At 41.4% G+C, this 21919-nt stretch overlaps 2 protein-coding genes across 7 annotated transcripts in view; both read right to left on the minus strand.

Annotated features, from left to right (window-relative positions):
- tbx16 (T-box transcription factor 16) lies at nucleotides 1–2589 on the minus strand. The gene is made up of 9 exons (XM_041999946.1): nucleotides 2574–2589; nucleotides 2294–2450; nucleotides 2089–2191; nucleotides 1615–1779; nucleotides 1341–1487; nucleotides 1180–1250; nucleotides 989–1077; nucleotides 698–911; nucleotides 1–617 (listed from the first exon to the last, which is right to left on the minus strand). The coding sequence occupies exons 1-9, from the start codon at nucleotides 2587–2589 to the stop codon at nucleotides 179–181; spliced, it is 1401 nt and encodes a 466-aa protein (XP_041855880.1). The 3' UTR covers nucleotides 1–178.
- A 4888-nt stretch (nucleotides 2590–7477) lies between these two features.
- Nucleotides 7478–21919, minus strand: part of cabin1 (calcineurin binding protein 1) — a 36464-nt gene continuing 22022 nt past the window's right edge. For 4 of the 6 annotated variants that reach the window (XM_041998507.1, XM_041998504.1, XM_041998503.1 and 1 more), the window contains 8 exons: nucleotides 17703–17866; nucleotides 17521–17617; nucleotides 16725–17408; nucleotides 14570–14644; nucleotides 11270–11531; nucleotides 9496–9654; nucleotides 9148–9350; nucleotides 7478–9042 (listed from right to left, as the gene is read on the minus strand). In XM_041998507.1, the coding sequence (XP_041854441.1) occupies nucleotides 8899–9042; nucleotides 9148–9350; nucleotides 9496–9654; nucleotides 11270–11531; nucleotides 14570–14644; nucleotides 16725–17408; nucleotides 17521–17617; nucleotides 17703–17866 (1788 nt within the window). In that variant the 3' untranslated portion in view covers nucleotides 7478–8898. Of the gene's footprint in view, nucleotides 9070–9147; nucleotides 9351–9495; nucleotides 9655–11269; nucleotides 11532–14569; nucleotides 14645–16724; nucleotides 17409–17520; nucleotides 17618–17702; nucleotides 17867–21919 lie in introns of all 6 variants that reach the window. The other 2 variants (XM_041998502.1, XM_041998506.1) reach the window with 2 other exon arrangements.

The following is a 21919-nucleotide window of genomic DNA, read 5'->3' on the forward strand; positions in this document are numbered from 1 at the left end:
AACTTTCACTCAAAACAAAAGAAGTCTGAAACCTGCCCATTTGAGCAAAATACAGTGGCAAGCTGCTATCCTCGCAGGCCCCTCAGCCTTGCTCGGGCATGCATTCGCTGCATCAGCCACAAGATGCAGCGGCGTTTTGTTAAGTCTCATCTCAGTCAGTTAACACCAAGGATCTCCTTCACCAGCAGGAATAAGAGAACAGCGGGTACTGGCTCCACTCAGTCACATTGCCATGGTGATAGCCATGGTGCACAGCTTGCGTGGTGTAATCAGCGGTCAGATGGTGAGGAGGGGGATACTGTGCCGGGCTGGGGCCGCTCCACTGGCCCAGGGGCTGCTCTGTGCTGTAGGGACTGTAAATGTGGTGGCTTATCACCCCTGGCTTGCCAGCCTGGGTCATGGCCATGTTAAGCACCCCGGTGTAGTCCTGGGGACCTGGAAGATGCTGGGGGCCACAGTGGGATGGATTAGCTTCATGTGATCGAGGCTTTGAAGAATCATGATCTGGAACAGTGGCGACATCAGGAACTCTGGACTCAAAACTGCTGCGTCCTGATCCACTGTTGCTGCTGCCAGTGCTGGAGGAGGGGGATGGGGACTTTCCATACTCGTGACCCCTGGAGTGTAAAATATATCGGTCAGTGTTTTCCCCTCTCAAAAAACACATCATTTGCTTATAAACTGATGTAGTATTTACCTGTATGGCTGGTAGGAGGCTGGAGCAGGGACAAGCTGCTCTGAGTTGTACACGTCTCTGGTGTCCACCCCAGCCGGAGAGTTGTTTCTCACATTTTGATCCGTCTCAGCACCCCATGGGGAGTAACGCTCCTCTTTGACGGCATCCTCATTTTTCCTTTTGGGCAAGTTGCCTTCATCTCCATCGTAACCATCATATGATGATGGGCAAAAATCTGAAAAGGCACAAATTATCAGAAAAACAGAGACAGAAAGGAAAAACATGAACAGAAGGAAAGTCTTAAAGTGGTACCTGGTGAACTGTCCTCTTTAGCGTCCCTACTCAAAGTATCTGATATCTTTGCTCTTTTCTCAAGGCACGCTGGGTTTTTGTTTGAACGCCTGTAGAGGAGAATCACCTTCATTAAAATGACACGGCAATCAGCATCTTCCAGGCTGCAGGCTTTTGCATCAGCATCTGTATGTGTCATGTATGAAACCCACCTTTTTTTATTTGTGCCCTCGTCCCTAAAACCTTTTGCAAATGGGTTGTGATCAATCTTCAACTTTGTAATCTGCAGGAAGAAAACTTCATTTAATACCTCAGTGATGTGTGGTGAGCTTGGCAGAGGTTTGTGTGGGTGTTTTTTGTGGCAGTAACTAACCTTGGTGTTCTGGTAGGCAGTGACTGCAGTGAAAGAAGTCTCTGGGAAGGTGAAAGTTTGGAAAACACTCCAGCGGACACTGAACAGGTCATCTGCTTGGACAACATGGAAGCGCGGGTGGTAGCGGTGCATAGAGTGCAAAATGATCTGCAGATGGAAAGATGATAGTTAACGGACTTCACACATAAAGCGTCCTCTATGACATCAATCCTCCAGCATCTTTCAATAATATATCCTGGATATCATTTGGTGTTTCTTGTGTGCTCACACTTACATGGCCATGCTGGTCAAGCGTATTGTTGGTAAGCTTGAGCTTGAGGAAAGACACGCTCTGCTTCATCCAGTGGCTCCCTGGAGCCGGAGAGTCGGGGTGAAGGTAGGTCCTGCAGGGAGGCTGGGGCTCTGCTTTTCCAGCCACCTCCCATTTTTCTTTATTCCACTGCAGAGTAGAGAGAGTGAGTAAAATGGTCTTAAAGGAAGCAGATTTACAGAAGAAACTTAGACTTTTTTTTTTATTTCACATGGTAGAGTGGACTGTGATGGATGGTTGATACCACCCACAGAGAAAGGGGTTGTACAGTGATCTCCCAGCAGGGGATACAAAAACAGGAAGAGATAGCACCCTTTGATGTACAATGTAAGGAGAGGGGTGGTGATAAACAGGGGTGATTCGTCTGGGGGTGCTTGAAGATATCTACAGCCAAAGGTGCTAAAAGTTAAGGCAAAGTAGAGGACTGTGAAGCTTTACCTTGTACCTGAAACCATCCTCAGGGACCATGTCAACTAATAAGATGTACTTGGCACACGGAATAAGACCAGATAGACTCATTTTACAGTGCGGAAACATCCTCCTGGAAAACAGAAGAGAATACATGAGCGTGAAGAAGATACAAACACAGAAACTGCAATTATTTTATATTTTTGGCATAGAATCTCATCTTTTGTTGTCTTACCTGCCAGGCTTAGTGATAATCATTTCTGTTCCTATTTCACTGAAAGTTTTCCAGAGTTCGGAGTCTTCCAGAGTCATCCTGATGTTGCCCTGGAGATAGGCTTCAGAGCTGGCAGCCATGGAGGTGGGAGGAGGACCACTAAAGTTGGACTTTAGGTCTGGAAAATATAAGATTGGCTTTAACCATGCATTGCTCAAAGTGATCACACTAACTATATATTCAGAATGTCTCTTGTTAGTAAATAGAAGTGTAGGCACAGCAAAAGTAAATTAACACTCACCTCTGATAGACTGCATTCTTCAGCTTCAGAACTGGAAAAGCTTGAAAAGATTTTTTGCATGAAAGGCTGACAAGAAATCCAAGAGCCAGCCTCTTCCAAGATATGACCTCAGCTCTGCGCTCGACCTCCTGTCTCATGTGTAGAAGAAAAATCCAGCAGCACAAAGAGGTCAGGCAGCTCAGTCCCTATGGTGGCAGATATTTTAGAGATATGCTGCAAGAGAGGGTGACCATGACTTTTAAGGGGAAACCTGGAGTAGGTGGGGCCAGATGGGCCATTCTCAGGCTTTGAAGTGCCACAATGATGAGTCAGTGTCCTGCTGTGATTGGAAGGAGCTGGAAATCAAAGAGACTTAACAGAGCCTTGATACCGTCCCCACAGGAAGGGGGACGGAGGAAATGCATCTTTATTAACTGCTAAGAGACTTTAAAACAAATATGGATGGACTTCCCTGCAGCAAATCTGATCTTGCAGCGGCACCAGAAGTTGTGTGAATATCATTGACACACACATAACTACACACAAAAATACTACTCAGAGTATTTGTGCAGTGTGGTTAAATTTATTTGACATATTTGAGACAAATGAAATCTAAAGTGCATTCAAATGTGAGGTATTCCCCAAAATTCCTCTCAGAGTTGAAAGATTTTGCTTGTGTTCACTGACAACACAAAACAGTGGCAAAATGAGCATGGATATGGAAGTGTGTAAAATTTCACATTACATAACGATCAGCTTTACACTTTTTTTGCACTCTCGGCTTTGACCATCAAATTACAGAGTGGGTGGGAAACCCAGTGTAAACCCATAATGGTGTGATGATAACATGTACTCTTTCTGCAGGTAACTTTTACCTGAGGGCATCCTCAGAGGCCGGCAGGGACTGCAGGGAGAGGGTGATGATGATGGTGGTTGTGTATTGGGCTGTCTAGACAGGCCCATGCGCTGCTAGATAATCTCATTAGGCTGGTTTCCCTTGAAGAAGTCAGTTTCTGCATGTGGAGAAAGGCCAGTGTATAGGTAGGCAATTAACAGCCAGTTAGCACCACAAGCTCAAGTCAACCATGAATGGGACAGGAGGGGTCAGAGAATAAAGACCTGGCACAACAACCCGGCCATCTTCCCAAACATCCACATCCAGGCAAAATCCACGGGTGTCACAATTCGTCAGCCTGCATCATACTATGTTTACTACATTCAAAGGCATGCATTAGCATAGAGGGAGGAAGAGTTAAAGCACAATTCCCTTTCTTGTTTCCACAGACATGAATTAAATCTGGTTTGAATCCCTCTAGCACAGACACACCACTTTCACACAGGTTTTTAATTGTATTCCCATGCCTGTGTGCTGAATACAATGCCTTCTGTAGGCACAGCATTTTAACACCCATGTACTAAGGAATGTTTCATGTAACCGTATGGGTAACAGGTTAAAAACCAAAGTAAGGGTTTTTGAAAGCAATGCAAAGAGCACAGTCATGCAGTTTACGAGTCATCACGGCTCTCTGTAGAGTTTGTGGCCAAGTGTGCATACAGAGGAGCAAGAAGTATTCCCTGTCAATATATTGACAGGCTTTGTGCTGGATCAATGTTAAATAAAAAGGTTAACACTCAGCTCTTAATGATGCACTTAAACTGGAGACATTTAAATCTGATCATTTAGCTGCTCAGATGCAGAACTTTACTTGCACTCTCCACTTCAATGTAACTCAGAGACACAAAACTGGCCCTAGAAGAGCCAAGGAAGAAAGAAGAGTTTTAATCTTGACATGAAACCAGTTGTTAAAAGCAGGGTTAGAGCAACTCTCCTCATTTAGCACTCAGTTGGCTCTTCTGATCCTACATGGGGGTCACGGAGGTCACAGTTTTTTTTTTTGTTATTTTATTATTTTTTTAAGTCTTTGGAAGCGTGCTGAGATAAATTAAAGAGCTCAGTTCCCTTCAGATGAGGTGCAGCAGAGTGCACAACAGTGTCAGAGCAGAGGTGTACATTTCAGCAGCGGCAGTGTCAATCCCATTATGCAGCGGGTCTGAATGTGACAGGTGTGACAGGAGAAGGCTTCTGTACATGGCCAAGGCACAAAGGCAAGGGCATAGAGAGCTTCCCTACCTAACAGCCGTCTGAAGGGGATTTAGGCTGGGTGCCAAATCAGAGAGGTTGTCTGGGTAAGACTGATAGAGGCTGCACAAAGGTGGATTTTATTTAAGGCTCAAATATACTGGAGTGTATGTTCGCAAATGATTTCTGGAGTCTCTCACTGCAAGATGTGTGATCAGAGGGGAGTTATGTTAAATGGTTAATCCCTCCGGGTTACACTGAAGCTCCATATCTAATGTCTGATTCCACTGTGGCTTATCTCCTTGGGCAAATTCACCTTCATCGGTGATGTTTCACCTCCCAGGTGTCAGTCCTTGGCCATTTGCTTTAACTACGCAGAACTCCATGTGCTTAACAGTTAACAGCTGCCAATATACAGCCAGGGCCTGGGGATCAGACGGCTCTCCAGCAACCCAATAAAGAGCCCCTGGAGTGGATTGACGAGAAATCTCACACCTTTTGCTCACATTAGCCATGCAGCATGCTCTTTTGATGCTTACAGGGCCACTTTGGCAGTACAGTGGCTGCAAACAACCTGATGTGGCCAGAGAGAGGGCTTTACCTGACCACAGGTTGATTATTATTTCATTTTTTATGCATGCAGATGCTGTAATAGGTGTAGAGTTTTTATCATAATCAAGCATAATGCGGCAGTACCAAGGAATACTGTGTTTCTTGGTATGAAGACATTCCCAATGAATCAGATTTCATAAAGGGAAGACATATGAATAGTTTTCTTTACCGGTTATTGAGAAAACCCTAATCTGAGAAAAATAAAATAAAATAAAAAACGTTTCCTCTTTCCTCTTTCATTGGTGTCCTGCATCCAGTGACCATGATCTGATATGCACAAACTAGGGGCTGGGTGAGCTCACATTTGGTCCTCCACATAAGAAAACAAACCTCACATTTAGTTTTCCTGGCAAAGTGGGCAAATGACAACTTCACAGCACTTCATAAGAAACTCCTGGAAGTTGCTAATGAAGACTAATGACTTCCCTCGTGTCAGAGAATTCACACCTGAATGTACAACCCCTTTGACCACAAACTCAGAGTGGTCAGCAGGAAGGTCTGCCAGCTTCAGGAGTTTAGAAACTCCTCAGAAACTGCAGGGTGATCGGAAGAAGATATGTTGTATTTCTAAGTTATTTGTTTTAGTTTTCAAGACAAGAAAGATGTACGCTGTACTGTGAACCTATTAGAGGCAAAAATTAGACAAGAACTGGCTCGTAATAATTCAGTATCACATGTTCTGAAGTGTGCCATGTATGTAGAATTTGTAAATTTGAAAACAAAGTTTTTGCAGAACATAGTACAATAGGTTCAAAAACTAAGTTTAAGGCAATTATTTGTTAAGTTTTTGATTTGTGTCCCTGTCCGCTGAGCTTTTAAGTTTAGTATTGTGAATAAATAATAAGTAATGAACACTTTGCATTTCCCAACTAGAAATAATTTCCCATAAGCCTTGTTTCTCAATAAAGAAATGTAAGAGAAAAAAATATATTAAAACATTAAAGCAATTCCTGGGACAGCCCTTAGCCTCAGGCCCCTGAACAGAATAGGCTTGTATGGAAAATGGATGAATGGATGGACAGATAAATGCAATAAAAGTAACCTAAATAGGAAATACACTTGTTAAATTCTGAGTGAAATTACCCTTGTTTAGAACCAGTAGTCTAAATGTTTAGAAGTGAAATGTCTACATACATTACTGCAAATTAAGTTCTTTTCTTTAATAGTAAGGAGGACACTACTATTGTAAAAGGTAAAACCTATGTCTTTTTTAAATAAGGGAAAACTAAAGTGCACCAGTTTGTTTACGGGAGAAAAATTAAACTCAAAGAAAACAGCAGCATAAAAAGTTTAAGTTTAGTCATGATGTGGATTGTTTCTGGGAGCACTAAATATATTAGAAGGACAACAAAGTCAGAGGATTTACAAAGGCATTTTAGAGATGTGTTATGCTAAATGGACTGTACTGTACCACTCAAAGGGGTTTTATACTACATGTGTGAGGCGATGCAGCAGAGAGCTGGGGTTCATTGTCTGGCCCAAGGACACTTTAGCGTGTAGTCCTGGGAAGTCTGGAATCAAACTACCTACTTTCAGGTTAGCAGGCAACTGCTCTTCTTCCAGAGCTACAGCCACCCCTGTCACTTAGCATTACAGGGGTGGGTCAATGACCCAACACAGTACAGGACAAATAAATGTCTGAGATGTTCAGGATGGACTGTTTAAAACTCAAGTCCTGACATGAGATCTGCCACTGAAAAGGTGAGCGCCGCAGACCTAAATGAGTAATGCGCAAAGAACAAACCAGTAGACGGGTGGCAGAGCCTTGTGGAGGGCTGCATGAAACTTCTTTCTTTAACAATTTGACATTTATAAATAGAAACTTGGTTCATTTACATGATTTTAACTTAAGATATTGTAAATAATGTGCACACACCTTAGAGTAACAATAATTTTGATCAGGATTGTTTGTGTTTGTTGCTAAAAAAGGTAAATTAGGGTCTAGCTTCTTTTGCATTCTGTCCACTTTAAACACAAAACACATTTTGTTGATAAAATAACCAGACAATGATCTCTCAATACTTCAGTTTAAAATCTAACGCACTGCATTATTGATGTTTAGAAATAAATAACAATAATGAAAGATTAGAGGTTTGCAGGTTTTATACTAAATCTTGGATATGGGAGTTGTCAGGTGGTCTTACCTTCGTGTTTTTTGACAAGTTGTGGAACATTTGAGCCCTACAAACAAAACCACCATATTATATGATGAAAAGACTCAAAACAACACATGCATGTTTCTGAAATATATTTTTGGTTTGACATTTATAATGCATTCAGTCCAGACATATAGAACATGTTCCACTCCAGGGGGGTCTGGGTCTATAACCTGGTCACCTTTTTAGATGTGGTACATTCCTAGAAGCCCACCAGAACGATTGAAAAAAGCTTCACATCTCTCCTCCCAAAAATAAGATATATAATAAACAAAAATACAAAACTTTTTCTTTTTTTAAATCAAGGGTAATAAGTTTACATTTTTTATTTGTGTCCTTTTTTCTAAAAGTGCTTTCAAGAAAACATAATCGGTAAATCTTTCTTCTTGTAGAAAACAACCTCTAAAAAACATTCTGCCGTCTTCCTCGGAGATACCCAGGAATTGTAATGAATTTACCCAAATATTTTCAATGAAAGGCATCACAATTAGAAAGTCATCATCATGCATTTCAAATCCTCAAATCAGGAAAGATCACATCAAGTGGCTGTAAGTGGTGTCGTTTCCTGAGCTGACCCTCACCTTAAAGTTCACACATTTCTCCATTCAACTCCTCAACCCATCAAAGCCAAAAATACTGGAAAGATTTCTGGATAATATGTACAAATAGTCATTTCTAGTAAGTGAAAGGCCCTCTTTATATCGTTCAGATCAATGCTGGTGACAGGAAGTCCTCCTGTAAAGAACCACTCTTCTTAGCTACAAATGCACATGAAAATTTACACAAGAAAAACAGTTCGTACAAAAATAGCACAAAGTGCAAACTGAAATCATCCCAAATGTTAAGTGTAAACATTTCCAATCTGCTACAGGTTGTGGGGCTTTGTCACCCACTTGCTCCACAGACGAATCCTGTCCTCATATCATCTTTCTCTTTAAAGAAATACATCATGTGATGTGTCTCAGAGAAAAAAAATGTCATGCTAGAGTAAACTATGAAAGTGGAGGACAGTAAGTGCATGCTGCTGAGTGTCGATCTGCACTGAGGCACCTCAGATGGGTAGGCTCTCTAAACGAGCATTTAGCTGCAGCTTGGAGTTAGAGTTAGCACGCAACATATGAACAACATACAAAAGATGCATAAACATGATGCTGGTAGGCTTTAAAGGCTGACACTTTTTTCCCAGATCCAGTGTACAGCAAAAGAGCTGAAGAAGCTGATGTGGAATATGCATAAAAATGGCACAATTCAGGCATGCTGTTCAGAGTCTGTCATACAGCATGACTGCAGACAACCAGAGCAACACGGTGGCCAGACAGATGATGAGAATACTGCATTTTCCGGTTTGAAATTTTCTTTTTCTTTTTGAGTGAACAAAAGCATTAATACAGAAAGCTGCAGATCGATCATTCCTTTTTTTTAAGACAAGCAGAAACAAGGTTTGGCAGAGTCAGGCCAGAATGTGACAAGAGTTTAGTTTCAGCGTGCACTCTGAGACTCAGATGTCCATGTAATCGTCCTCCTCGTCCGACTCGCTCTCCAGAGACGACTCCTGGCTGGATGTCTCTTGCACCTCCAGCGCCGGCTGGCTCAGAGTGTCCTTTTTGACTGTGGCAGCAGACTGGGACGATAAGATAACGTTCTGTACGAGAGCAGACAGCAGGGGTCACTGTTGAGTGTGAAATCAGACAGGCTACTGGTACAGAGAGCTTCATGAATGGTGTTCATATTCAGAGACAGAGCATACCTTTAGTCTTTGTTTGGTTTCCTCTGAAATGCTGCCTTTAGGGGAGAGAAGTGTGGGTGTGGGAGGTGTTACTGTGATTTCTGGTGGGAACTTGGTTACGGTGGAAGGAATAAAAAGCTTTGGCATGTTTGCTGGGACTCTGGAGCGGATTCGGCTGGGGTCTGGAAGCTTTGACAGCTCACTGCTGGCGTACACTTGTTGGTCTAAGAGAGGGATGTCAAAAGGATATTAATTCATGTTTGAACAAGTCTTAAAAAGTCATTAAATCTTCTGGTTGGCTGCGTTTTAAAATGAAGTCACATCCTGTTATAACCTTCTTCAGAAAGAATGCAACTGAAAGGCTCTGACCTGGACCGGGTTGTGTGGTGCTACATGTTGCAGTTTCCTCCTGGAACCAACCAGCTGCTGGTTCTTGCCCCTGGGAAACAGTGGCGAGTTTCATCTGCTGACAAAGGTGCGACTCCTGCTGCCGATACAAAAGTCCCTCCGAGAGCTCCTCCCGTTCCTCTGTGAGATGAAACAATGCATTACAGTCAACACTTCTGATATGTTTGGCTAATTTACAGTTATTATGTATTTATTTTTTTTATAATAAACAAAACTTGCAATTTAGTCTTTAAAAAACCCATAAAACTTACAACCTGATAGTTTGACTTGTGTTGTTATCTAATGACTCAAAGAGAAACTTAACTGGAAAGGAACTCAAGGCTTGATTCCCAGAACAGCTGATCCATAAAGCAGTTTTTAAAAAACATCCCACCATCTAAATGAAATGTATGAAATAACTTACACTTTCAATGCTGGTCATCACATAGATACATCATTTAGATCTTCAGTAAATGCTGTCATGTCAATTTTAGACAATAACTGACAATCATACTGAGCGTTTTGCATCTGACGGGGAATTTAAAGGCTTGTTTATTAGATAAGCATTTGTAACGACTGCATGAGAACTACCTGCAGAAATTCCCTGCAGCTCTGGCAGACAAATATGAAAACATTTCTACTCATTTTTCACACTTGTCCTGTAATGTTGCCTTGGAAACCATTGGTGAGGTGTTGCGTAATGCAAACCTACGACTACATGCATGTAAATGCTTAAGCAAACAAACATTTGCATGCATCCACACAAACTTCAAAGGTCATCAGACTTCAGGAAATTGATAGTAAGAAGGCAATGGTTGTAAACAAACTGGGTTCAATGATGTGAAACTGTAAAAACTAATTGTAGGTTTTAACAAAATGTTTCTTTTCTCTTCTTTGTGGCAGAGCTGGCTCTCAGCTTCTGCCAATGAGTCTAGCAGAGCTCCTCTGTAGAAGAATCAAGTAAAGGAACTGACTTAGAAAATGACTTAAGTTTGCTGTAATGATTCAGTCGATCATTCTACATGTGTAAACAAAATCAGAGACTGGTTTAAAAACCCATGATCACGTACTTATAATGACACATATAATAATAAAAAAAAGACACATCATCTGGATAGAAGACCTCCACTTAACATAAACAATAAAGGAGTTGTTCTAAAATGCACACAAATAAATGACAAAACAATATGATTATTAAATGTAGCATCATAAAAGAAGAGGATAGACCACTGAAAGGAAAATACAGCCAAGCATGTGCCTATTAGCAATTCTAGCTCACAGTTTCTCCAAGAATATGAGAGGAATTCCTGCTGCAAACACCGGGTGAAGGATTAGCATCTTTAGATATTGGCATAAACTAATTATTCATGATGAGATCAGTGATGGATATTCCAAAATCACTTGAGCTCATTAAGGTGAAAAGGAGTTACAATTTGGGGGATGAAATAAATAGCCAACAAAGCCCAAGAGGCAAAATATGAGCAGGACAGAGACTGGTGTTATGTAATATATTTGTGGAAGACTACAGACGCCCCCTACTGGTCAGATGGACTAAAGCATCTTATTTTTGCGAACACACGTCTGCAGCTCAACCTAAGCAACAATGTTACAGATTTGTACAAAAACAGAGTTTCATTTTAAAAAAATTACATAAGTGACAGAGGCTGGAGTATCATTGGTTAATGTGTTCACTGAGAGAAATACCAAGAAATAAACCTGTAGTGGTGAAATGTGGCTTGAGAGAAGGTTGCTGTACCTGTATGAGGTAGGAAGGCCATGGCTGCAGCAGCCTGGCCGGCTGTTCTCCTCGGCTGCAGCTGATCGAGAAAGCCTGAGGTGGGAGGTCTGGACAGCTTGCTCAGGGGCTCGTACAGCGCTTTGGCTTGGCTGTCCTGAGTGGACAGCGGGTGGCAGGTGGAGTGGCTGAGCAGGACGGGCGTCGGCAGGGAGGTGGGGAAGAAGATGTCTCGGTGCTCCTTGGTGTACTTTGGTGTGGTCGGGGCATCGCCTGCAGACTGCTGGAGACAGAAGAAAGCCAGCTTTTACAGCAGTTTGCCAAGAGGAGGTGAAACTGACACTGGAGGTCCTTCTGAAAAGCTAACCAGTGCCTACTCCGGCAGATTTCTGAGAACAGTACATCTTCTTCCTTTGAGACTCTGTCATGAAGATACAGAGTGATCCACACTCAATACTACAGCATCTTTTTAAACAACAAACATCTCCATTATTAGTCCAGACTCTTTCATATAAGAGGTAATGGTATCCCCTTACAGAGATGTGCTGTTGTCCCTCAGGGATTCAGACGCCTTCAGTACCTGGACAGTGTGTTGGGAGCTGGTGAGGAGCTCAGCTCTACACTACACTAACATCCCTCTGAGCTACTATCCTGGGTGTCCTTTTGAGGACCACTTATAAACACAAGAGCTGCACAAACAACCTGTGACAGCTGCCCTGCTTCTACAGCCGCTGTCATGGTAACAGAGGAGCACAGCAAAAATAAATGAATAAACCTTCTCTAGTTTTCAATTCAAAATGGATGAAAAGTTGGATGAAAATAAACCAGTCTAAGCATGAAAATCCAGCACCGCATTATGGCAAATTTAACAAGATGAAAAAAAAAAAGAATCTTTCATTGACTGAACGGCTAAACAGAATTTTACACAATTAATTAAGCAGGCTGTGCAGTAAGTAAATAAGACTTCAGATATGCCAGTGTGTTTCTTTAGCACAGGTTAATTAGATGATTAAATTCATTACAGATTTGTGAAGATGTTAAAAGCTTAGGGTCAATGCTCACATCCACATTCCATATGGTCACAATGAACAAGCTTTAACAGACGCAGAATGCACAAGATAATTAGCCAATAACAAAGCTCTTATATCATTTATTTCAGGCTGTCTGCTGGGAGTTAGAATGAAATTGTGCTCTGATTCACAGCTGCATGGACATGGGCAAATTAAACAGAGTGGCATTAGACAGGAGTAGATCCTCTAACCCAGCACAGAGCATGCACCAGCTCTAAAGCCAGCTTTGATGAGTCATGACTCATGAATTAAACATCACCAACTAAGAAACTAACAAGTCAGCTGGACTGTACACATTAGAGAAACACTGTACCTGAGAAAATTGAAGCACATATGCATGCAGAACGTAGCCTCACCGAGCACTGCTGAGTGATGTCAGCTAAACACAGGCCAACTATGTGAACATTTATGGATTGGGCTTTAAATCAGTCGGAGATGTTGTTGCTCATTTTTGTAAAACAATGGAAAGACTAACCAACCAAATGTTTAATTTAAGTGCTTGGCCAACCACAGAAAAAGTGAGTGACACTGGGGCTGCCTTGTGAAGAGATGACTACATTCTTTAATGAATAAACCTTAATAGTATTCAAACAGGGCGAGAGAAAACTGGGCATTTTAATCAAGTACCTCCATTTAGTCTCCCAAATAGCTAAAACTTACCTCATGCAGGGGAGTGTAAAAAGTAAAAAGATGATGAAATCAAACAGTGACAGAAAGACGAATGTTGTTCCTGATATAGCATCAAACAAAGCAAACACACACACATCATAGCAGCTGATTTTCCAGCTCAGCACTATGAGGGCTGATCTTTCTGTGGGACTTTTAGGAAGCAGGGATGAATTTTCCTCATCTTTGAGCTGACATCTCCATTACCCACTACATAAAAGTGCAGCCAAATGCAAACCGCAGCATGAGCTGGTGGCACAATAACAACCAATTAACAGAAGTTAGATAATACCACAAGATTAATATTTATGCAAAATTACCTTTTTTTTTTTAATTCACATTTTGGGTACAGATAAATATCGACCATCATACTATGCAGGATAATTATTCTAACACCTAAAACATCAGCCACCATGCCATCTATATGCGACTATTCTAACAGCAACGATGCTATATGACAGAAAGAAGACATAACTGCATCTCCTTACAACTCTGTGGTACTTTTACCTCCGTGTAAAGGATCGTATTCAAATAAGAAAATGACTCAAAACACTGTAACAAAATCTCAGCGAAAAATAAGATGGTGAGATCGCTGAGCTGGGAAAATGGATTTATTTTGCCCATATCTACTTCTCATGAGCCTGAGGTTCAGGGAACATCACCGTGACAACAGGATGTGGGCAGAGAGGCCCTTGATGACTGTGTGGGCAGGAGGAGGGATGAGAGGAAGAGGGAGACACCGACACAGAATGAGGCAGAGCGACTAATGAATGGATAAGGAAAATGGAAACTAAAGACAAAGACTGAGATAACTTTCTGTAACTCAAGAGTAATGCAGTAGATTTACTACAATGAAGACGTTCATATTTAGAGAATTTAAATGGCTCCTTCATTTGAACTTGAAAATTAGCTGTGCTTATAAGAAAACATGCATACCAGTGCTGGTCAGAAAACAATAATGAGTTTGGCTGAAGAATCAACATAAACCATGTTTTGGATTATATTTAGCATTGGCAGTCTGTGGCAGGACAGACTGTAAGTCTGGGAATTACCAAGTTAGCCAACAATTTGGCTAATTTCACAACAGAAGCTGCATTTTTAACTCCACAAACAACGCAGAACATCTGTGGTTAAACATGTAGCTATGAACTAAACAGCAGACAGGTAAAGGCATTTAACCTACTGGCTAAATTTAGGCTTGCTGGAAAAACAAAAGGTGTGCAAGGCTGATAATTAGCAGCCTTTTTAAGCCAAAACAAAAAACTTAATAATTTCAAGGCTACTTATGTCTTTTTATTAAAGTTTCTTTTTTTTTTTTCCAATGTGTAATCAAGTCAATAAAAATTTGAACCCAGTCTGTTATAATAAATCCTTAAATCCTTTTTGTTTCACTTTATAGACCAATTCCTCGGTTTAAGAAAAAAATGCATTAATTTAGACAAAGATAGGAAGAGACCTGAGGAGTGTGCTGTAGATAAATGTGTAGTGTAGTTAAATATACACCACAATGTGTGCTATGACTCAGAGAGGAAAGAAAGGAGGAGGTAAAGAAAATGTCAGAATACAACGAGCTACACAGCTTTACCTGTCTTTGTGCAGAAGTGGCCAGCTGTATCTGACAGAACTTCACAGCTTGGTCCAGAGCGACATCTTCATCAACCTGAGAAAAAGTCAGACATTACAGCAGAACATCATGATGCATGTATTTCATATTTAATAGTGTTCATAAATCACCCAATGAAACACCAAAGAATCTGGCAATGATTCCTCATTATGCACCAATGCCAAATCAACAAGTTAATCTGATTCTGGATCAAAAGCAGCAGGATTTCATCTGAGCTTCTGCTTCCGATAATTAGCACAGATAAAGAAAGGTCCACATCATGGCCCACTTCAGCTGCTGGTTGTGTGGGAGCTGGCAAGCTTTGCTACAGCACAACACTGCAGACCTAAAAGCAGTGAGAACATGATTACTGCTACATTCCCTCCAGCAGCCTGTTTGCAGCAGTTCACAGACCCCCAAAGGAAGGGATTTTACAGCATTCACGTTTGACTTTTTCAAACTGCTTCAGCTGTTACACGACCTGAGTCTAGTTTCAGGGCATCATGGCTCTGTGCTTTTATGTCTACCTTCCTGCAAGCCTTGCTTGTCTAACTGCACACACACACACCTACTGAGGACTTCTTAAAGTCACATGAGAAGTACTTTTATGAGGAAAATGTGGGGAAAAAAAAGACACGCAAACACACACACAGAGGAACATCATGGTTAGGCAGCAAATCTGAACTCTGTAGATCCACACAACCATTCCCAGAGAGAACAGACAGAGCTGCCTTACACAAAACTTTAAAAGGGATGTTGGATATTGTACTATGTAAATGAGATAAGGGGAAGTGAATGCAGGTTGACATTATCTAAAACAAAGACAGGCTTAAACAACAGTTGTCATCTGATGAATTTAACTGAAGAAAGTCCAAAGGAACACCATGACTTTCCAGAGATGGAATAAATGCCACACGTCATTAACGCACACAAGTTTGATATTACCCAAGAGCTTCATTTAAACTCTTTCTGAAGCAATAGTCTGGGCTGTGTATAGTGGAAAAGCTGCTTGAAGGACGTGTAGCTAGACTTCGATATTGCCAAAGTTGAGCAGCCTTTATTCTTACTTTCAAGCTGAAATACTTTGATGGCAGGAAATGCAAATGATTTTGTGGCTTTTTACTTTACCACCTTAGAAGTGCACCAAAGACAGAAGCACTGACATATAAAAGAATATAAACATTGCAAGGAACAGGTAAGAGGAAACCTATGTGCAGCTGTGCACAGCAATAGACCACAAAACCATAAAGCTTCTGCAGTTTGTACACGTAGGTACACAATAAGAAGATGGCTGAATAATATCCTTCTATATAATTTGCATAGTTTATTTGATTATAAAACAATACTATACTGTGGCTTCTTTCTCTTACAGGCAGTTTGTTGTTTTTTGCTTATCACAGGAAAAACTAGGGCAGTCAAATGAGTAAAATTTTTAATCAGATTAATCACAGCTTACAAATTAGTTAATCGTGATTAATCACTTTTCACAACTATACCTAAAATATGCCCATTTTTTACTGTATTGTATCAACAGAAAGAGCAAACCAATGCTCAAGTGGGTTTTTCTTCGTATTTTACATTAGATGATCACTATAGTTGTAATAATCAGTTCAATATTACATAAAATCAAGACCTTATAAAATATATCCCCTTCGTTCCAACCTTTATCTGGCCAGTGCCCCAGCCTGGCCCCCCATCTAAACTTTTCTAGACTAAATTACCAAAAATCCCAGGGTCACTCATTGCAGTTTATGAGTTTGGTTTGCAATAACTGATATCTCAACCCCTTAAGACTTAATAAAAAAAGAAGTCACGTTAAAAATACTAATTTGTACTCCATTTAGTCAACTACCTGTTTCCAGAGTAACCACAAAAAGACCAGTCACAGGCTGAATTTAGGTTGAGAGTAAAAATAACACCTTTTTTTTGTGGCAGTGCTTGAAGTGAAAAAGGGGGAAGCCCCTTTTCTCAGGTGACTAATTCTGTTAACAGAGGGGTTTCCCAAGTTTGAATTATTTGAGGGTTCATGCCAAACATGCATGACTTTGCAAATAAAAAAAGACAGAAAAAAAATGCATATAGCTGCAGTAATAATGTTATCCGTTTATGTGTCTCAGGTGTCTGCTGCGAGATTTACCTGTTTCATGAGCATGTAAGTCTCAGACATGATCTTCTCAATGCGCCCCAGGTCGTACGTCATGATTTTCTGGCCTTGCTGCCACACTCTATAAGCGTCAAGCAGGAGAGCTTTTCCGGACTCCACATCCTCAAGAAGTTTCCTTTTCCTGTTTGGCTTTCGTAGCACCCCCTGATCAGTCCCGCTGGCTGCCACAGTAACCTTTGGTGCTGAGGCTTGAAGCTGCTGCTGTCTTGAACTGATACTCAGCTCTTCTAGAGACAGCTCTGGTGTCCGGCTGCTTTCAGTCACTTTCTGCTGGGATTCCCCGCCACTCAGCGATGTCTCTGCCTCCGCCTGGTTGCCCTGAGAATCTGTGGTAGTAGAGGGCTTCCTCCAGTGGCCAGTGTCCAGCTCCATGGGTTCCTCTGGCCCTGCTTTGTGCCCTTCATTTCCAGTAGTCTCCACCTTTCCAGGGAAGCCCTCTTGAATTTTACTTCGTTTATCTGCTGACAGTGGTAGAGGGGTAAGTTGTGTCTGGGTAGCTTCCCTGGGGCCAGTGTCAGTAGCACAGGCTCCCTCTGTGAGTCCAGGCTTTTTAGGCATTGCATGTTTGCTGTCCTCTGAACTGGGCCTGTTGGATATGTCTGTTGTGGTCATCTCCCCCATGGAGGGCGCAGGCGCTTTGTGAAGCTGCTCAGACACCTGAAAAAGAACAGAACCTGTCAAACCATGAAGTGGGTGCATGCCAGATGTCTACAACACTGAGCGGCTCTCAGCTGTTAGTCTGTGTATACAGTGGGATGTGCCTCCTTACCCCTGTGAGACTGTTCAGATTGTCCTCCAGCACTTTTACAGTTAGGAAAAATGCTCTCTTGGCCAAAACCTGGCGATCAACATCTCGCAAATACTTCCTTCATGGAAGAGGAGGACAAATGTTGTAACACAAATGCATAGTACACAACGTAAATAAGAGTTTCATATAAAGCTGGTCCTTACTTTCCCTGGTCAGGGGTTCTGTGCAGCATAAAAGAGACTTTTAGAAGAGTATCGTGATCCTTGAGCTGAGACAGCACCTCCAGCAAAAGGACAATAGATCGGTTCATATGAGATGCAAAACTTCCTGGGCGATCAATCTCATCTACTGGAATACGCCAGATTCCCTTAAAAAACAAGAAGTAAAAAGAAATGTGGGTTAAGTTTTACTGTGCTAGTAAGATCAGTGTTTTTACTGTTACCGCCACTAGTATTATTTTTCAATCATTGTGAATTGCTGTAATAAAAATAACTACTAAGTAAAAAATACAGTGCAGCCACACAGAATTACTGAAAATTAATCAAGGTGGAGGAATGATCTTAAGGAAGAGATGCCAAAATGTACCTGATCAGTACCCCATCAGGCTACTTTACAATATTTGAAGTTAGTGTTTCAATATGTGCTCCCTGCTGCAAAGGCCTGGGGAGTGTATGACACATGGCAACAATTAACAGTAAGACATGGAAAAACTGAAAGGAAAGAAAGTAGTGCAGAAAGCAAGGGGAATTACTGAGAGTGCAACACATGGCATTCAGAGAAAGCCCTAATGAGGGGAAGGAAAGGCTGCAGGCCAGATCTGTGGACTGGCTGACCACATAGCAGGTGGAAAGGAGGCATATGGGGGGGGGGGGGGGGGGGGGGTTCTCTTTGGGTGCATATGATAGGCAGCCTCATTAGTGTTCAATTCTGTCCAAGCTGTGTAGCAGACCAGCGGAATAGCTGCCAAAACACTGTCCTGCTTTGCAGAATGCCTGAAGAGCTGTTTTTCTTTTCCTTCTCCTGATGGAAGAGTCCACCTTTTCAGTGAGCACATGTCCTCTCAGCAGGTAAACTCAAGTGAGGATCGTCACTCTGAAGTTACTGATGCAAGTGCAGATGGTGGCTTGGGCAACATACAGGCTACAGTCAGAAAGCACATGGCACGGAGCGCAGTCACGGACTCAAAATGTGTGTGAGACAAAACAAAGATGACCATATCAGGATGGAACTAAACAAACGAGTTGCCGGAGGCAAAGTGAGCTGGGTGCTCCTAACAGACAGCTCCAGTTTGTCAGATGACATTTTCAAAGTCAGTTAAGAAGAACACAACAAAGTACATTCCTGAGGATGGACTTTTATCTTTCAAACCAAAAAAGGTGTCAGATCTGGTCATCTAAAAGAAGAACACAGAAACTCCTCTGAGAAAACCCACACATTTTATTCTTCAGCCTTGGTCTTTATAGTAAGGATTAAAAACAAGTGGATGGAGTAAACTAATTTTTAAGCCAGATGTCTAATAAAACAAATAATTTAAAAGAAAGAAAAATCCTAAGAAAAATATGCTACTAAGGCCTGTATGAAAATTAGAAGATTTATTATTGTTATATAATGAAATAAAGGCTTGGAAAGGTTTTAATCCATCAATGCAGAGATTATGGAAAGCCCTCAACAGGGGCAGGAAAAGTATGAGGGGGGTGGTGCTCACTTAGAAAGACATCTCTAATGCAGCAGAGTTGTTGTTCATCAGAAAATCATCCAATGACAGCAAATCTCTTCAGGGAAAACCGAGCCATGGCTTTACACAGATTATGCTGCAGCACAACAGCTAAAGCAGATTTGTAAGACTTTAAATGCAATAATTTTAAGCATCTTTTTTTCCAATTTTAGTGACAGAAAACATAACCACGACTTGATATCTGGAGTGACAGCTTTGGAACACGTGACTGGAAAAATCACGCAAGTATCAAACTAAGATCAATATGCAACACAAACAAGGAAAAGATACAAAAAGAATCATTTGATGCAAAATGAATTTCTTCAAACTAGTTTAAAAAAAAATAAAAAAAATATTGAGATTAGGCAGAGGATATGATAAATCATAAATATGAGAAAGAGTTTTGATAAAGATTAACAAATAGGCTTCTTTATATTTCTAATATGGACCCTGAAAAACATTTAAAGAAAAATCCCTGATATTTTTCCTTCCCTAATTCATTAATTCATGTTTTAACATGCCACTCATGGCAAGAGACATGAAGCAAAAATAACAGTGGCAAAGTTGCACAACCTGAGTAGTGAATGTGTCTTGTAACAGCTAGCAGTCAAATGCACCACCGTACTTGTCAAAATCTTTTTACAATATTAATTAAAACGTTTGGAAAAGTTAACCAGTAAAAGAAAAAAAAGAGCTTTTCTTTGTGAGTTCTGTACGTTTCAGTGTATGTTTGGATCTTGTAAAAGTCAGTAGGAAAAAGAGAAAGCCACTCACCATCACCAAAGAAAGCTACTCCACGGTGCCTGTGCTAGTATTCTTTTGGACAGTTTACTGCTGGTCGGTAGCAGAACCAGCAGCGCCTCCACCCTGAACCAGGCTCACGCTCTGAGAGCGAGTGATGGGCTGCACTCGGGTGCTAGGGCAGCGAGAGTTGCTGGAGAGGAAAAGAGGGAAGCACAGCTGCACATGGCAGAGCAGGGATAGAAAGAGAGAATGGCAGCTGCCTTGGCAAGACGAGAAACAGCGCTGAAGTCAGGGCCTATAAGCTCAGTGTGCCACTGACAGACAAGCTGACTCGTTCCTCTCCCGTTTTCAAACCCTGCCATCTCAAAACAAAAACACCCACGCACTTAAGCTCAGCTCTCCCCCTGACCCCAGCCCGCTGGAGTTCTTCCCCCTCCTCTCTTTCTTTCTCTCCCACTATATACAGCACACAACCAATCACTATAGGCCTTCGTCAGCCAATCACAGGCTTTTGGAGTAAATCCCTCCCATTAGTGTACACCCACATAATATACACACAAACATGGGAGTGACAGAGAGAAAGTAATGAGGGGGAAAAAAACCAAGCTCAACACAGCGAGGAGATGAGTAGAGCAAAAAGAGCCAGTGGGAGGGGTAGAGCGTGAGCACCCTGAAGACTGAGCAACAGGAAAAGAAAGAGAGAACATAAACAGGCTGAAAAATGAATTCAGCACTACCTCATCTGTGTCGTGAAAGGCATCAAGATGATGAACAACCTTAAAACTTACGGGAAAATTAAAAATATTTACAGATAACTGCAACCCACATATTGCCACAGAAAGAGCAGCACTGCCTGAACAGGTTGTTCAGCATACACATTTCCTCCGTCAGACAGTCAGCCCTGCACTGACAGCAGCTCTCACCTTCCATTTCCTGTCTTTCAACTCTTGTCGTGCCTCTCCAGCTGGCCACCAAACACAGACAAAGCAAACACACCTTGTTTTTCCTACTTCGTGTTGTGTTAAATGCGTGAGAGGGGGGAAAAAGAAAGGAAAAAAAAAACAGGACAGAAAAATTCATTGGAAAACATACTGGCAGCCAGAGTTAACCTTCACAACATGCAAATCTAAATATCAGCTTAAACTAAATATACTGGCTTGACTAGAACTCCTCCTCTAAGAAAGAAAAACCAAACCAAAACACAAGGTTCTCCTGAGTGAGGCTCCACCTACAACACATGGCACAGCTGAACACACAAATGTTTGAGTCATACATCAAACCAAGGCAAAGTAATGCAAGTATAACTGTTTCTCAGAAGACTCGCTTCACCTAATGTAACAAGACACTCTGGCCTGCCTATAAGCAGCTTGATCAGTTATGGATGCTCACTGTGTTACGACACTAGTTGAAAATGCTCTGAAAAGACGAGAAAAGGAAAAGAAACAACAAACATTTGCATTGGTCTGAAAATGACGCAATAAGGACATCCATTTTCTGGAGCTGTGTGAGAGTGGGTGGAAGACTATGTAAGCAAGATGTAAGTATGTATGTGGGGTGTGCCACATAGGAGCTAACACTGTGCCTGAGTAAATGCACAGCAGCAACTCCTCAAACTAATGCTGAACAGCAAGAGGGCTGGTGTTACTGTTGTATTAAACCCAACACAATTAAATTTACCTCTGATATTCTGTTACAAAGACTGAGAATAAATGCATTACTCTAATTTTGTGTCATTTCACAACATTCATTTTGCTGATTCAAAACTTTGCAAGGTCTATATTACATAACTCTGAATGCATAATTTCAGAATGAAGCAATTCTACCAAAACATAATATATTCTGGGTTTTACTGAGTATTTTTAGCCTTATTGCAGGCAGAAAAAAAAGATGCTTCTTAACATGCATGACTACAAATATACATCCAATAGTAAAAAAGTAGACTTCAGATGACGGGTGAAAGGA

The sequence above is a fragment of the Melanotaenia boesemani genome, chromosome 11 (assembly GCF_017639745.1).
Source record: "Melanotaenia boesemani isolate fMelBoe1 chromosome 11, fMelBoe1.pri, whole genome shotgun sequence".
Taxonomy (NCBI): Eukaryota; Metazoa; Chordata; class Actinopteri; order Atheriniformes; family Melanotaeniidae; genus Melanotaenia; species Melanotaenia boesemani.